Source organism: Equus asinus, chromosome 6 (assembly GCF_041296235.1).
Source record: "Equus asinus isolate D_3611 breed Donkey chromosome 6, EquAss-T2T_v2, whole genome shotgun sequence".
NCBI classification, from domain to species: domain Eukaryota; kingdom Metazoa; phylum Chordata; class Mammalia; order Perissodactyla; family Equidae; genus Equus; species Equus asinus.
Window position 1 is genome coordinate 15714784 of NC_091795.1, and position 17003 is coordinate 15731786.

At 49.4% G+C, this 17003-nt stretch overlaps 1 protein-coding gene across 22 annotated transcripts in view; it reads right to left on the reverse strand.

Moving 5' to 3' along the window:
* The window catches only part of INPP4A (inositol polyphosphate-4-phosphatase type I A), a 132456-nt gene that overhangs the window by 21115 nt on the left and 94338 nt on the right, over nt 1-17003 (reverse strand). For 12 of the 22 annotated variants that reach the window (XR_006529494.2, XR_011503862.1, XR_006529495.2 and 9 more), the window contains 8 exons: nt 15816-15999; nt 14320-14538; nt 12935-13190; nt 9234-9266; nt 4584-4756; nt 3414-3537; nt 1787-1913; nt 1350-1490 (listed from right to left, as the gene is read on the reverse strand). Coding sequence is in view for 17 of the 22 variants with exons in the window: in XM_044772941.2 (XP_044628876.1) it covers nt 1350-1490; nt 1787-1913; nt 3414-3537; nt 4584-4756; nt 9234-9266; nt 12935-13190; nt 14320-14538; nt 15816-15999 (1257 nt within the window). In the remaining 5 variants the exon portion in view is untranslated. The remainder of the gene's footprint in view (nt 1-1349; nt 1491-1786; nt 1914-3413; nt 3538-4583; nt 4757-9233; nt 9267-12934; nt 13191-14319; nt 14539-15815; nt 16000-17003) is intronic. The other 10 variants (XR_011503864.1, XR_011503863.1, XM_044772947.2 and 7 more) reach the window with 3 other exon arrangements.

Here is a 17003-nt window from a genome sequence, read left to right on the forward strand (position 1 = left end):
CTTCCCCGGGACACCTCCCTGCTGGGCCCCCCACACTACCCACCCTCCCTGAAGTGGGTTCCTCAGCTCTCTCACACCTTACAGGTCTCTGCTTCCTGGGCTGGTGCCCTCAAGCCCAGCTCTCCATCTGCCCCTGAGCATGACCCTCCTCCTGGTTCCTGAGCTCAGAGGGTGGTACCACCTGCTCACTACCAATCTAGAAGCTAGGTCTATCCACTCTCCTCCCTGTCTCTCTCACACCCTGCCCAACTGAAGACCAAATCTTTCATTTCACCACCAAAACAGTTCTCTATCTACACTCCCCCTGCCTGGTCCCGGTCCCTGCCTCTGGCCTGGACTCTCTCCAACAACCTCCTCATCACACTCGTCCCCCTCACATCTTTCCAGCACATGGCCAGCCAATCATCTACTTAAGATGTAAATCTACTTGTGTCCTGCCCTGCTTAAAAGATCTTCCATGTCTCCCCTCAGCCACACCACATTTGCTAAGTGGGGGTGACACTACATCTAGGGGTCATGCACACTGACCATCGGGTTCAAAAGGCCCAGCAGGAATATGACATATCATGCTGGAGACCAAATTTCCTTAACTGCAAGTACTCTAAGATTTCTTTTTTCCTAAAACACACATATCACATGAATGTAATGATAAAACAGGAAAGATTTTCATGTACTAGTGGAAGGCCTTTATAGGCCACACACACCCAAGCCCCCTCCACCCCAACACACAAACACACGTGTACACACACGCTTGCTCGCATGGGCACACGTGACTCCTCCCTGCCGCCTGGCAGGTGACCCTGGAAGGAGTTTACAAGGCACAGGCCTTTAGGATCAAGGCACAGCTCACAGCCCGCACACAGGCCTCTCTAACCTCACCACTATCCTGCGACCTGGGCCTCCAGCCCCCACGTGCTTTCTCCTCACCTGCCTCTGCTCAGGCTTCTTGGCCTGGGACACCAGGTCCCTCCTCCATCTCCTCAGCTGACCAACTCCTGTTTACTCTTCTAAACCCACTTCGGCCGTCACCATCCAGGAAGTCCTCACAGACCCTCTCAGACACTGTTTGGGCCCCTACTCCCTGCATTTTTCTTCATCCTTGCACCCACATCTCTCTCCTACCTGCCCAAGTCTTGAGGACATAGACCATGTCATCTGGTTCATCTTTGTGTCCCCAGCACCAAAGACAGGGCTGGGTATATGGCTGCACTTGGAGAAGGCTAGCCAAAGGAAAGCAGAGTTGATAAAGCCACTACAGCTCTCAGAGCCTGAAGAGGGCAAGTACATTTCCTACGTCATCTCCATGGCCACTCCAGCCACTGTGGCCCCCGAGGGGCCTGGGCACGCACCTCTCGGCCAGAGTCTGCTGCTCGTTGATGCCCACATTGAAGAGGACGGGCTGCACCCGCAGCAGCATGCCGCTCTGGATCTCCCGGGGCAGGGCGTCGAACAAGGGGCCCGGCAGGGGGATCCGCACGTTAAACCCGTCACTGGAAAACCGAGGAGAGAGGAAGAGGAGGGGTTAGGCCTGTCATGGGAGAGACCAGGGAGGAGGCGTGTGGGAAGAGGAAGACCAAGCTCGTCTCCCTTCAAGAGTGTGGACTGGCCGCCCGGCTCAGTGGTCTCCAAACTGCTGGTCATGAACCTTTACAAGGATGTGACATTAAAGTGGATCAACATTTTTAACTGAATGAAATACAATAAAACAAAAACTAAGAGTACATCACGTGTAATAAACATAATTAAAACACTACACTAATTCTGAGAATTAAAAAAATATTTCTACCGATTTCCAGTGATGACGGGCAGCATGTCAGTTGAGGCATTAGAAGTGGCCTGAGTGACTTTGAAGGTCACATTCCTCAAGTCCATGATTCCAAGGCTCATGTCCTCCAGCATGGCCAGCTCCTCACCTGGACACAGGAGAGGGAAGGAGGGCTGTCAGGAAGAGGGGGCCTGCCACTCCCCCGTGGACTCAGCAGGGTCACAGAGTTGGGCGCAGATGGAAGGTGACGAGATCAGGCGAGACTGCAATGAGAGGGGCAGGAGTGTGGGAGGGTCCCCTGCGCCTCCCCCTGGGAGACTCACTTCTCCTGGAGTAAACACTGCTCCACGGCCGCATTAAACTGCAGCTGGGAGACACACAGGCCTCCAGCCCTATCTGGTCAAGGAAAGTGTGGGGAGAGCAACAGACATGATGGAGCCTCGAAGGCAAAGCTGGCTCTTTAGAACTGGACAGAGACAGACTGAAACAGCGCATTGTGGCCAGATCCTTCCATTACACAGGACTTGACATTTATTTGATGTCTTATAACTCCAAAGATTAACAAGTACTTGTACAAATTATCCACTTTTACCTCCTCAGAAGAAATAAATAGAAAATGAAGGTATGGAGAAGAGAGCCTTTTCAGAAGGCAATTTGGAAATCTCTATGAAATTTAAAAACATTTCTACCTTTTGACCCAGCGACTTTCCTTCTATTAATTTAGTGGCCGCAGAAATGGCCCCCAAGCGCACAAAGACTCATGTGCAGAGATGGACGGCAGCCCTGCCCTACCAGGACCAATTCAGAAAGGTCCAGTGTCCGAGAGGAAGTCATTGCTTAAATAATTATCATCGGGGCCAGCCTTGTGGCTGAATGGTTAAGTTCACGTGCTCCGCTTCAGTGGCCCAGGGTTTTGCCAGTTGGGATCCTGGACGCGGACATGGCACCGCTAACCAAACCACACTGAGGCAGCGTCCCACATAGCACAACCAGGAGGACCACAACTATAATATACAACTATGTACTGGGGGGCTTTGGGGAGGAGAAGAAGAAGAAGAAAAAAAAAAGAAGATTGGCAACAGATGTTAGCTCAGGAGCCAATCTTTAAAAAAAAAAAAGAGGGGGCTGGCCCGGTGGCCCAGCAGTTAAGTTCGCACGTTCCACTTCTCAGCAGCCCGGGGTTCGCCAGTTCGGATCCCACGTGCAGACATGGTGCCGCTTGGCATGCCATGCTGTGGTAGGCGTCCCACATATAAAGTAGAGGAAGATGGGCACGGATGTTAGCTCAGGGCCACGCTTCCTCAGCAAAAAAACAAGAGAAGGACTGGCAGTAGTTAGTTAGCTCAGGGCTAATCTTGCTCAAAAAAGAAAAAAGAAAAAAGAAATTATCATCTATCCTCAACTAGAAAGATCTTCAAGACACGTAACAACATCGACAACGACACAAACTAAGGGAAGTGTGGGTAACGATACAGGACTTCCATTCGGTTCTTTGTTACACGTTGTGGTGACCTTTGGATTTCCTTTCACCAGCAGGCATTACTTGCATAATCAGAAACACCTTCAGGAAGGAAGGATGGGAATCACACGTGTCCACCCTGCCCGGGAGCCTGGGCCCAGGGGAGGCGTGGGAGCCCCGGGGTCTCACCGTAGGTGCTCAGTAGGCTCTCAAACTGGGCGAGCAGCCCGATGGTGTAGAGCTGCCGCAGGAAGCCGTCGTCGTGCAGGCAGTTCCTCAGCTTGATGATGAAGCCACAGATGAGAGCGGTCAGCTGTGGGGGGACACGCGGTGAAGGGGTTGCAGGGGACAGACACCTCCTTGCCAAACGGCAGCTGGCTTGTGCCGTGCCCTGGGCCCCGAGATCCCCTGTTTCCACTGCTCTAATTGGGCTTCAGAGCAGCCCCTCTCCCTTGGGGGAACCTGGAGGTGGGGAGCGCCCGGGCTCGTGGGTCATGGAGGCCAGAGGCCACGGGGAGGAGGTGCAGCACTCCAGGCTTGCCACTCCTCTTGCTCCCAAAGGCCTGTTTGGTTTTGGCTCAGCTTCTGACCTGGCCTGCCTGGGGTTACTCCTGGGCTAGAACCTTCTGGAAGCCCAGAATTAACTCCCCACAATGAAAGAGTCTATATACTTGCAGATCCATACTAGCCCTAGCTGGAAACTGAGGTGATCACCACAAAGAAGAGAGGGAGAGATAACACGGTCACTCTACACGTTTCCTCAGCAGACACTTTCTGTGGGGTGAAAACGGGCCTCACGGGGACGGGCGGGGGACACTGCAGAGAATGGTCCACTTTGCTAATTAGATTATTGGCATCTATTAGACTGCTGACATTCATTTCAGTTCTCCCCGTCTGTGAAGGATAACAGAAATCATCAGAACAGAGTTGTCCACGAGCTGCAGGATTAAGGCACCTGCTGTTTTACGAACAAGAAAACAGACTGCACTGACAGCGAACATCCGTGTCTCCCTCACTAGACTCCTTCGTAGGGAAAAAAAAAAGGTGGCAAAGAGACCTGCACCACAACCCCACCCCCCTGGTGCACAAGCGGCAGACGTGTGCACTACGTCAGCGCCAGCTCTCCAGGGAGAAGCAAGTGTGGAATTAGACCCTCTCCTAAACACACGCCGATCGAGTAGACTTCTCCATCAGAGAATCTAGACTTCTCTAGTAGGTAAATTTAAAAGCAACAGGCAGGAGAACATACTGCCATCTATGGTGTTTTCACTGTGCAGCCAGAGGGAAAGGCTTCCTAAGCTGTTTTCCCGGAGGTAGGAGGTGCCTGTGGCCTCCCGCGTGCCACTCCCAGGGGCTTACGGTTTGGCAGAAGACCACGTCGCGGCGGTACTGCAGGCTCAGGTACGTGGCTATGGTGGGAGCGCTGTCCTGCATGAGCAGGAAGACCATTGCCTTCTTGGCCTTGTCACTCATCATGGCCACGCAGTCTGTGAGGGTGGTCAGCAGGGGGTAAAGGGCCTCGCTCCATTCACCTGGGCACGGGGAGGGCATCATTTTAGAGGGAAGATTTTAGGAACTAGGTTCTGGAAGTTTAACAAGTTACCTGTCCCCTAACCCCTGTACTGTGCTCCCCGCCCCCCTTCTGGATCTTCTAACTCTGCTCGGCCCATGCTCTGGCCCAGAACTGGCACCAAGTTCTGCCTGGAAGCAACCCAGTCTCTAACCTTCCAGCCTGAAGCTTTTCCAGCAAACTCAGACGTCAGTCCTACTCCCAGATCACTGACACACGCCCGGTCTCCTGAAACTCTTGGGGACTCTACACATAAATACTCAAGACTATTCCTTTTGAGGAAAGTAACAAAAAAGCTTCTGCAAGTCAGGACTGAGCAAGAAAACTATGCTGTCTGCAGGGTCCAATCCCCTTCCACAGCCCCACCGTTCCTCCACCAGGAAGAGAAGAGCCAGAAAAGTGGCCTGTTCTCTTGCTTCCCTTGACCCAGTCCTGAAGGCAGAGACCCCTCTCCTTCTGGAGCAAAGGACAATTCCATCCTTGTCCCCCTTTGTGAAACTGTGCTAAATTCTCATTTCGCATGTCTGGAGGAAAGACCATTCCTCACAGTTCCCGTATTTTCAGCTCTCAGAACATCCCTGCTTCTACCCTCACTTTCTTCCCCGCCCCCCAACTTCCTGCCCGTTGCCATCTTTTTCTAGCTTTGTTTTGTTGTTGTTGTTTTTTTCAGGAATAAGGAAACTCTGACCCTGTACCAAAAAAACTTCTTAAAAATAGAACCTCAGCAGAGAAAAACAGAGTGAAAGGTATTTTGGCTTTGGTCTTTTTTCCCTTCCTATTTAGAAGACATTTAAAAGAGAGAAGATGCCCTCACCAGTTATATTTCTAACAGGTTACAGGGATTTGACCATCACCACTGGGTGAGCTCACCACACCAAAAGCTGCAGAGGCAGTGGAAGTAAAGCCTGGGCTGTGCACGCCCTCTTAGGATGAGGGTGCAAGCCACAGAATGCCCACAAACGTCACTACACTCCGGGAAGGCCACAGGGTGTGTGAGCAGTGCAGCTGCCAGAAGGGGCAGCTCTGTCTTAGATCAACAGAATCTAAAAAACAGAGAGAAGGGAGACATGGCTCTGCTGGCTCAAACTGCAGGCTCAGCACTTTGCTGAGAAACAAATTTAGAGAAATGACTAAAACCTGCAGAAGAACTTCCCTATATTCAGTGTTTGGTTAATGCAGATTTGCAAGTATACATAGCAATTCAAAATTTGGACACGCTCTAACTGTATACGCAGGCACGCTGTATGCGGACAAGGATTTCCATCTGTAATGGAAAAAACGAGGCTCAAATTTAGAAAGTCTACAGCAGAAAGGTCTTAGCAAATAAATCATGGTGACAAAGAACACTGGACTGAGGAGTGGAAAATGTGAGTCCCAGGCCCGGGAGGCCGCTAAGAAGTGGTGGGCCGTGGGCAAGTCCTTCGACCCCTCAGCCACATGGGTCTTTCTCGGTAAAATGGAGTGCTGTGCTAGATAATGTCCAAGCCTCTCTCTTCCTCTAAAATTCTTAGAGACCATGTTTTTGTTTCTCTGAAGAACTCTGCTGAATGCATGCCAATTATATTCAGCAACTCTCAAAAAAGACCAATGGCATAGTATTCAAATAGTTTGGGGAAAGGCAGGCAGTTATTAAGACTATTTTTCACTAAGAAGTAAATGCTCTTAGAGCAAATATTGCCAATATACTTTGCTTTTCCACCAAACATGCACATACATATGTAATTAATATGCAAATTATGATCATTTTAACCTGAAAATGACCAGAATATACAAGTGGTCATATTTGACTAAGCAAACCCTCTCCATAAACAGTTTTTGACTTTGCCTACTTCTCTTTCAAAAAAATCCATATAAGAATGACTCAGTTTTGCTGCATTAGGAAAAAAAAAAAAACACTGAAAAAATTGGCATATAGGAAGAACAGTTAAAAAGCATGAGGAGCGTGTCCTGGAGATGAGGAGTGTGGAGCAGGAGGAGGCGGCGCTACATCTGCCCAGAGAAGGGCTCAGACACGGCTGGATGGCTGAGTCAACGAGAGCATCAACCACCATTTAGGCAAGACCTGCGAGAGCTGTACTTTATAACTCCTTTCTCATTTAATCCACAGGGACAGGGTTAGTAACACAGGTAAGGAGACAGGCCCAGAGAGGTCAAGTGTCTTCCCAAACACACACAAAGAGCCGTCATTTGTACATGTCTGAGTGACTCTAAACTCCATGTTACTTCTAGTATGTCAGGTGTTTCTGCTGGTAGAGAGTAAGGGGTGGGGGGTAAAATATTTTGTGTCAATATGAGGAGAAACGAAAATAAAAAACTTCCAAACAAAATGAATTTCAGGGACAGTAATGAGATTTCTACCTGGGACCTTTAGTTAAGCACAGGTACCTGGAATATTAGGGTTGGTGAAGGGTCATGCCCTGCTTCCTTCACCAAGAAAGTCTCACTATGAAAAAAAATACCAGCGACCAAACAAGTGTCCTTGGTGATGCAGCTGATTGCCTTTTTGGGGTGAGCTCCTTATCTAGTTGCTAACCTAGCAACATTTGACATGTTGACATTTGCTGACTGGTAGCCAATCCATGGACCACACTACTTTAGATAATTTTGAGGGACTCTTTCAAGTCCATGCTTTGCTTTTGCATTTTTTTCTCATTAATAGAGGAAGGGAAAAGGGAGTGAGGGAGGAGGACTCAGAGAGAGAGAAGATTGAGAGAGAAAGAGAAAGAGAAAATGTGTATGTGTTTTAATCCAGACCAAATACAGCCCTGTGGGAAATGCCAAAGGAACTCCTGGCAGGGGACCATTTAAGTCCATTTGACATCAACGGTGGACAAGCCACCAGTGCCCCTGGAAATGACACAGCTGACATGAAACAAGGAGAGTTCTTCTACAAGCCAGGTGTGGTTTGTGTGTTGCCTGGGAACCCACTAGTTTTCCCATTAGTTCCATGAACTTCAGGACACCGGGAGTAGAGGAGAACCCCTGAGCTTCTATAGGACGGGTTCAAGATGCAGCTACCCCCTTTCCGGGTCCTAACTGCTGGGTACACTCCCAGACTTCACCACCGCTGAGGCTCCGGGGAAAGCAGCTCAGCGTGAAGGCGCCGACCTGCCGTGGAGGAAAGTTGAGGACTGGAAGCTGGAGACAGACATGAAAGAGGAGAAGGCATGAGCCAGGAGAGGCAAAGGGGAGGAAGGGACTGGTGACTACCTGTGCATCTACCAAGCCTCAGTGGCCCGGAGGGTGCAGCAGATGGGGGCCCGAGACCCCACACTGACTTTTCTGGGAAAGAGAAATGATAAAGCGGCTGAAAGGAAATTGGCGGGTGGGGAGCATGATGTACCAAATCAGATAAGCCCGCTGATGAGCTCACTTCGAATGGGTTCTCGGGGTTGCTGCCAGGAGAAACCACGGTGCTGTGAGAGCTGAGAGGGTTCACTAACAGCCGGCAGGAAGAGTTCAGTAGACCCCACAATCACTGATTTGCTGCACTCTGGACATAAAGCAGGGGTCCTGCTATCTCATGTTTATATCCAGGCAGGAATACGTAATCATCAGACTGATTATGTAGCTGTTTTTCGGAGTGTAAGGAAAAAACATATCACTTGGGGGTCTCATGCTCACTCTGGGAAAACAGCAAGCCATATCCAGGAAGTTCGGGGTGAACTAGAGCAGGGGTCGGCACACTTTTTCTGTAAAGGGCCAGAGAGTAAATATTTCAGGCTTTGAAGGCCATGGGGTCTCTGTCGCAACTACTAGACTTTCACATTGCCCCACAAAAGCAGCCACAAACAATAAGTGAACATATAGGCATGACCAGTTTCCAATGAAACATTATTTACAAGAGCAGGTAGTGGACAGGACTCGGCTCAGAGCTGCAGTTTGCCAACCCCTGAACTAGAGACATAAACATTGATTTCTACATGCAAATGTGGCAAAAAGATTCCATTTCTAGCGCTAACTCCAACCAAAGACATAGCAATGCCTGCTAAGAATTCTAAAGCTGCATCTAGACTCAGGAGAGAGGACGCTGTGTGACTGCAAATGTCACAATATTTGGGTGGCTACATATTATCTGACCATTCCAGCCATGTAATGCTCACAAGTTCAGGTGAAATCCAGGAAGCATCATCTACAAATACGGATCTCTCTAAATCAGGTCCCCACTCCAGGAAGCCCAATGCACTTGTGGACATTAATCGTCTGAAAGGTTTTAGGATGGGAAAATGAAAATAACACATGTGGTAACCTGCTTCAGGCCACAATCCCCAGCTCAAATGTCCCTCACCAAACCTAAGGAAAGGTGCTACCTCACAACGAAGAAATTCCAAAATATTTCCCTAACTCTGGGAGCACAAGGTAATCTTTGACATTTAGCTACAAATGCCAGCTGAGTAGTAAAAAGACAACTGGAGAAGCCTTGAACAGGAACCACGTACCTGGGCTGGACTCTTCAGGAGGGGGGCTGCAATCTGCACAGAAACGGAGGGCGACATGGATGATTAAGGAGCAGCACACAGTTCAAACACGAACAACTCAACGCTTACAGCAACTGCCTCAGCAGCTGTCAGTAAGGCGGCTAAACTGACAGAAAAGGTCAGGGCCTGCCTGCCTCTTCCCCAAGAAGGCACACGAAGGCGCTCCCAGGCAGCCAAACCCTCTTGGTGGTAAACACCGCCCGATTCACCAGCGTGAACATTCATGTTGCTCATACTCCAAGGTGAAATGCTCTTCAAGATGAGCAAACTAATGTGTTACAATGTGATAACGCACCCACATCGATCACATTGTGCATGACAGAGCCCCATGTTGGCTCACAACATCTGGAAGCAAACTTGTAACGAGAGAGACTTGCCAGTAAATTGAGCAGCCCCAGTTCGGAGCCACTGCCCCCACTGACTGGTGGAACCTGGGCTGAAGGTCAGCCGCTGAGATCCACAAGGTTAGGATCCAGTGATGAAACCAACACATCAAAAAACATCTGGGCCGATCTTCAAAATTTAAACCAAACAAAACTTTTATGACTTGGGAGAAGTCTAGAATTAGAATGTCCCTCCAGGTCCTCAAGAATCCCAATGTTAATTCAGTTTCACCTACACTGAGTCACACTGGGAAGTATTCATTTCAATTTCGCATTTCCCTTAAAAACTCTAAAATCTCTGGTTTACTGGGTGTGCCACCTGAAAGAAAACAAGTTTGAAAATGGATCATTTTGAGCAAAAGTTTATTTTATGTCTAAACTTTCCAGTTCAAAGAATGCCTTTGGGATATGGAATTAGGTAGTTTCCGATCCTCAAGAATAGCTGGAACCAGTGTTATGGAGACTTTCACAACCTGGATTGTCCAGAAAGGGGTGGCAAGGGACCCTTCCTCTCTAGCTATCTTTGGCATTGACTTCTTAAACTGGCAAAGTGGATAGAAATAGAGGAAAATTAAAGGCCTCTGTGAGCCGAAGACTTCAGCCTCTTTGTTAGAGCCCAAATATCCTGAGACCACCTACCTAAGAGGGAAACCCATAGTGGTGTGGTGTGATGCAGAGCACTGATTCTTAAACATCTGTCTGGCTAATCAGAATTACCCTGGGCCTTGAAAAAAATACAGATTTCCGCCTCCCCAATACCATTCCTCCAATATTCTGAGTCTGAATGAGGAGGAAGGTCCAGGAGCCTATTTTTATGATCTTCCATGGTGATCCCAAACAGCTGGGTTGGTACCATTCCTGAGAAGGCATCAGGGTTAAACCCGGCTGGTAACGTCAATCTTTTAATCAAAGGGGAGAGGGTGAGGTCTCCTCTGCTACTCCTGGACCAGTGGCTTACAACTTGTCTTAGGTCATGGAGTCCCTTGACATTTGACCGCTACGGACATCTTCTCCATGAACATGTAAATTTTAGCATATAATCTCAGGGGCACACGAACCTGGGGTACAACCCACAGACCTCAGGTTAAGAACAACCTAGTTTGGGGTTTAAATGACTCTTCCAGGATGAGAAGAGCAAGAGTGTGTGTGTGTGGAAGGTAATGGAAGCCACCAAATCTTGGCAAGTGGGTAGTGATGTAGAAGAGGTGTGGGGCACTTGTGGGGAAAATGGGGAGAAGGAGAGAGAGGCTCATGGAGCTTCAGTGTTTCCAGCTGGTGGGGACTTGTCAGTGGGTCCTGCAGAGCCACAGGGCTGTGTGGTCCCTGCCCACAAGTTCTGATCAGTTCTGCAAGAGGGTGAGCAGAGAGGCAGGGCAACTCCTTGGTGAAGGATGAAAACCATGAGCCAGGACAGGGTTGAGAACTGGAATGAAAAGTGCCTTTCAAAGAGCCACAGAGTTTTTCATACGTAATAAATATGCTGGAGTGAACTTAACCTGCTCATTAGGCCAAAGTCACAGGCCTAGGAACTTGGAATGGTATCAAAAGTCATGACAGAGCCCAACCCTGGCCAGTGAGGACAAGAGATTGAGTAAAATACATGGCTCAGAGTCTGGTTCTTTCTGATCCTCCTGACCATGCTGAGGTCTGAATAGCTTCCAGGCTATGCTCCAGATTTCTTAATTAAAGACCATACACAGATAATTTTGTGGCATATGGTTTCACACATTTCTTTGAGTCCTGATCAGCAGTTAGACTCTCTCAAATGTATGCTTTATTTTCCCAGGATTACAACTGAGCTGATTTCTATGGCACACACATTTACCAGTCATGCCCCAAATACCACAAGTAAATGCTCCTTTAAATAACTTCAAAACTGTGTTTCAATCTGTCAGTATTTGAACAGTACAAGATATACCTAGAAAAAAATGACATTTAAGTTACAGATATAACAGTATATCTGATTAAATAAACCATCTCCTGAATTTAAAAAAATCCAGTAAATTAATTTTTATAACTGCAGACAAAATTTTAAATTACAAGCAAGACAACACTAAAGAGAAATGAGGAATAAAGTTTCAGAATTTTTTAAAAACAAGATTCACATTAAAAAAAATGAGAACACAGACAGAGACAAAATAGCTCCATGAACCAATCACAGGTTTGGGCAACTGACACTACAATTCTCTCAAAGATGGAAAAGTGGAGACGTGAACACGGTTGAAAGAGACACTCCAGTGAACAGTGCCCTGAAGACAGACTGCAGGCAGATTAAAAAGGTCTTACACACAAAGAAGGATTTATCAAGAGGTTCTGATAAAGGAGCACAATTCTGCCTTGAACAAAGTTGACCAATTCAAAAATTAAAAGTCCTCGCTGTATGAAGCCTACCCTGGCCATTTAGGCCTTACTCACTATGACTTAACACTCCCCAAGGACAGCAAAGTGGAGGCAGAAGCTAGGTCTGCAGCTGGTCTCAGATGCCTGGGCTGTAGCCCTGCAGTTCTTACAGGAAAAGGCGGAAGGCCCTGAGCTGCAGAGACCCAGGATCCGCTGGTTCAGAGAGCACCATCCCGCGTTCAGGCTACAAGCAGGGCAGGGCGTCTGGTTATGCTGTGTATCTCTGCAGACAGAGGACTGTTTCTGAAGCGTGCCACTTCATGCCAACCTCCTAGCACCTACTGAGAGCCCCTCCTTAGAGGTGGTGCCCAAGAGAGGAACCTAACTCACCCCGGGGGGCACAGGAGTGGGTTCCACCATCCAACTGAGTCACAAGGCACCATGCCTCTGCTGGCTAAGAGAGCACCCAGCCAATGACAAGCAGCCTTTAGACAAGTCCACTGGGCCTGCCAGCAGCTCTCATCCAGCCCGTGTCCCTGCACCATTCACCTTTTCCTTGATTCTGCCAATTCCTAACGCAATGAATAATCTCATCAGAATCTGCATTTTGGCCCCCTTTAGGTCCTCAGATTGCTTTACAAACCAGGAAAGCCCAGGAGCCCAACCCTCACTGCCATGGCAGTGTGACCCAGGAGGGCCCTGAGAGTCTGCTTCTGCCAGACATGCCGATCCACAGCGGGCTCCACAGGCACGAAGACTACGGGGGTCTCCGCCCTGACTGACTGCCCACTACTACTGCACTGCCACACCCCTATTCTGGTGACGGCCCTCCCTGCAGTCTGCGTGGGGGAGGAGGTCATGGAGTTAGAGACACAAACGGACAGACTGACGCAGCATGAGGTGGAGGTGGGGCGGGTGGAAGCATGGATGCATACGCACGTGTGGTCAGGTGAGGATGGCATGCAGCACATGGCATGGTGGAGGGGCATGGCGAGGAAGGGGCATCGCAGAAGGGGTCCTCCGGTCTGATCCAGTAGGCGTGGCTGTCCCGTTTACCTTTCTTGCTCGTGCAGCTGCCCGCGCAGGGGAAGACGTCCTCGCAGCCCTCGCCATGCAGGCGCTCCTTCTGGAGCAGCTTGTCCACCCGCTGGATGATGCACTCTAGGCTCTTGTCAACATTCAGCCACACTTTCTCCTTCCAGATCAAAAGGGCCCAAGTGGGTCAGCTCTCCCGATGGGAAAAACAGAACAGAACACAAACCAAACCGCCCCTCACTGATCCCCCAGCCCAGCTACCGTGCTCATTAAAACACCACAAGGTTTAGAAATATCAAGATAATTCAGAATTCCCCATTAAAGGTGTATTTGCTTTTCGAAAGACACATCAGTGTCCTGTGGTCACTGTTTTTAAAGTTTAGGAGGCATTTGCTGGTAACTGTCATGGAGGCCAGACAGGACTTCCCAGTGGCTTCCCGTGCTGGCAGAAGGGCCACCTGGCCCAGAGAGCCAGTCTTACCCCCTCCTTCCTCCACTGAAGGCCTCCTACAGCCATCAGACACAGAGGGGACTGAGGTCTCTTTGGATGGAAGAGAATGGAAAGAGCTGACCTCTCAAGATAGGGGAGGAGGAGAGAGGTGAGGGGGGACTAGGAGGGATCTGCAGAAACCCACACAGGACGCAGGATGCCAGGGCAGGGCTGCAGGAGCACTTCACTGCTGACTAACAATTCAGCGCCTCCCAGAACAACGCCTCTAAACAGCAGTTCCAACAAATGACAAAAATGAGTTGTATATGTCACTCCCACAGGAGACGCAGATCCTGCCCTCAGGGCCAACTCTGAGGAAGCAATAACGTGATGCAACGTCAGGCCTAGCATCTCTCCAAGATCCTCACCTGGCTGCCCAGCACCTGAGCTCCCACAGCTCCAAAAAAACAAACAGCCCTCAAGAACCAGCTGCAAGCAGAGCACTGCTCTGAGCAATGAGAGGTCTGGCTGGTCTTAGTAGTGAGGGGCCGGAGTGGGCCCTGACGCCAGCAGGAGGAGAGAGGCCTCCATCAGGGAAAGGGCTCCATGGAGAAAATCGCCCCCTTTACAACCAGGTCTGAGACTGGCCCAGCCCACAGCAGCCCTGCCCTTCGGCTGGACACAAGGTGTGAAATACTATCTCCCTCCCTAAATCAGGCAGCCCAAGAGCCATCCACGAAGGAGACTTGGAGCCTGTCTGCAAAGCGGCCCACCCTTTAGGCACCTCCAAGGAGAAAAGAGGCTCCGCCTTTTTCAACCCAAGCTCAGGAGCAGGGTGACGGCCCTGCAGCAGACTCACCCATTCCTCCTCGTGCCAGTCCACCTGCAGAGAAGACCGGCTGTTCCTCCCTGTCCACCTGGCCATGAGGGTGTCCTGGTCGTTTCTGAGCATCACCTGCTCCTCCTCAGTCGAGGTGGGGGAGGCCTTGGAGGCAATGTAGTCCGGCCGCGCCGCGTTCAGCCCATGGATGGAGTTGGCCAGCAGCTTGCAGTCGCAGACGGTGACCAGCTGCCGGGTCTGCAGGCACACACAAACCCAGGCTGCTGAGCCCCCAGGTGAGGGGCCGCCAAGGGCTGTCCTCTCTGAGGCCCAGTGGTATGTATGCCCTTCTCCACAGCACAAACAACTCCAGAGCTGCAGCCTCAGGACATCTGAGTTTATGGGCTGCCACGTGACCAGATGGGCTGAACCTTAGTGAGTATTTACTAAGTCATCCACAAGATGACTGGAGAACTCAAGGAGGATGAGGGGAGGTCAAGAAATCTCTGACATTATTTGACCCCTGACTGCTTCTTAGCCTAACATCACTAGAGGAAGGGCCTGAAGAGAGCCCAGTGTCCCAGTCTTAGCTGACTCCTGGGCTGTCCCCTCTAGTTCCAGGGAGCAGACCCTACTTTGGTTCAATCACCAAAGCTTATCTTTTGCATCTAATACCCAAAGCCCTGGGCTTTGGGCAGTGGGATTCCTGGTACAGCATTTCTGGCTCTGGGGAATTCTGTATGCCACACGAGTTCTATGGCTCTTAAATTTTCCTCTGACAACATCATCTTTCTTTTCCAAGTGAATCTAATCCCCAGCACTCACTCTTTTTGCTTGGTGAACATGTGTGAAGGATATAACACATTCGGATCAGGAACAGCACCTCACCCCAGCAAAGTGGGTGTGAGCAGGGAAGTGTGATCCGAACCTGTGTGTGTGCATGTGTGTATGCACGTGTGTGTTGAGAGACAGACTGAGTAATTTGAAAAAGCAACATCCATCAAAAGGATCTGATATATCTATTCCCCCAGTATGGACCAATATTTATATATTTTTAATCAGGATGAAATTATGGTTAATTGGAAGCTGGTTTACTGATTATATATAAGCCAATAAAACAATATTTTTCTTATCATATGTCTGTATAATAACTCAGTTCCTTTTTTTGAATTCCAAATCAATAGAAATGTGGTAAAACATGTACTGAGTAGGTGGTTACTATGAAAGCTGTGGAACTGTCCCAGCCTCAACAATGACCGCCGTGGACTTGGTGGAAGACACATCTGGACGAAACAGCACCTGGGAGTCATGAGCCCTCATCTCTGACCTTGTCCTGCCCCCATCCAGCTCTGTGATCACAGGCAAATCACCAAACCTCCTTGGGCCTTTGTGGGAACCGGACCTAAAGCTAGGCCTTCAAGGTCATCCCAATGTCACCCTTTGTGTTGACAGCTCTAGACACACATAAGGTGTCCAGGAGTTTCCAGACACTCAAGGTCCCCCCATCCCACACGTAACAGGGTAGCCCCTCCTACCTTGTCTGCCAAGATGGCAAGTGTTCTTTCGAGGCCAGTGGCAGACCTGTCCTTGGCTGCCCTTGAGAGCCGTTCTGCATAGTAACTCACTTGGGTTTTCAGGGTGTTGATCTGGGCAATGATCTCTTTGGCTCTGACGATGTCCTGTGGTATATAGATTATGGACTGGCAGCTGGATGATGTACTAAAAAGGATAAGATCAGATTTTTAAGGGGTTCTCTCAAGTCAATGAGGATGGCAGCATCTTCCCAACGCCAGCCCACAACCAACACAAAATAAAGCATTCTGATACTCAGGGATGTTTTCCTAGCTAGTCTATCTAGCTGTTGATGGGCAAAAGTAAATCCAGGGGATCCTTTCTGTCTATATGGTAGAAGGCTTGAAACATTCAAATACAATTAAGTCTTTTATCTGTATTTGTATGTATCTGTATTTTTACCATGTGTATGTACATGTGTGTACAGATACTGAGCCAATAACTACCCAAATCCTCATGATCTTTCACCTAGGAACCGCATCTGTCGACTTCTCAGCAGTACTTAAGTGGAGACATAGAGTCTGCTAATACCAGAAGGGGTCAGTTTATCCCATGAAAGGAGACTGCAGTGGGTGCCGGACTTTGGCAAAGAAACCTGTTTTCTCATCTGGTCAATCAGGACTCCAGCCTTTCTGTGCACACACCACAGTTCTCCTCCGTCACGCATCCGACCCCAGCAAGTCCCCAGAAAACTGGGCCTCCTTCCCCTCTGCCCTGCTCCAGGACCTCCCTATTTTGAAAAATAACATCCCATGGGATGAAGAGGAGGTGGAGAACGTGCCAAGTGAGAGGCCAGACCCGGACACCTCAATGGCTTTGAAAACCTGCTGCTTCCTCCCCCTCAACCTCCTTGGCACCAAGCAGCGTGTCTATCTCAGAATCTGATCTCAAAGCTACAGCCCAGCCACTGCCTGGCACGAACACCAGCCTCCAGAGAACCGACTCCACATCCCTGGCTGCGTGGGGCCTGGCCAGCACATTTGACTCCTCTAGACGGAGAGGATAAACTGCATGTCTCTCAGCTGAGGTCCCAAATCAATCCAATATTATAAATTTATTTTTTCAGACTATCTGAGGAAGCCAAGGTAAGTAGGGAGGGAAAGCATAAGACACCAATGAGCATGTCTCCTCCTGCAATTTGAAGTTGTGAG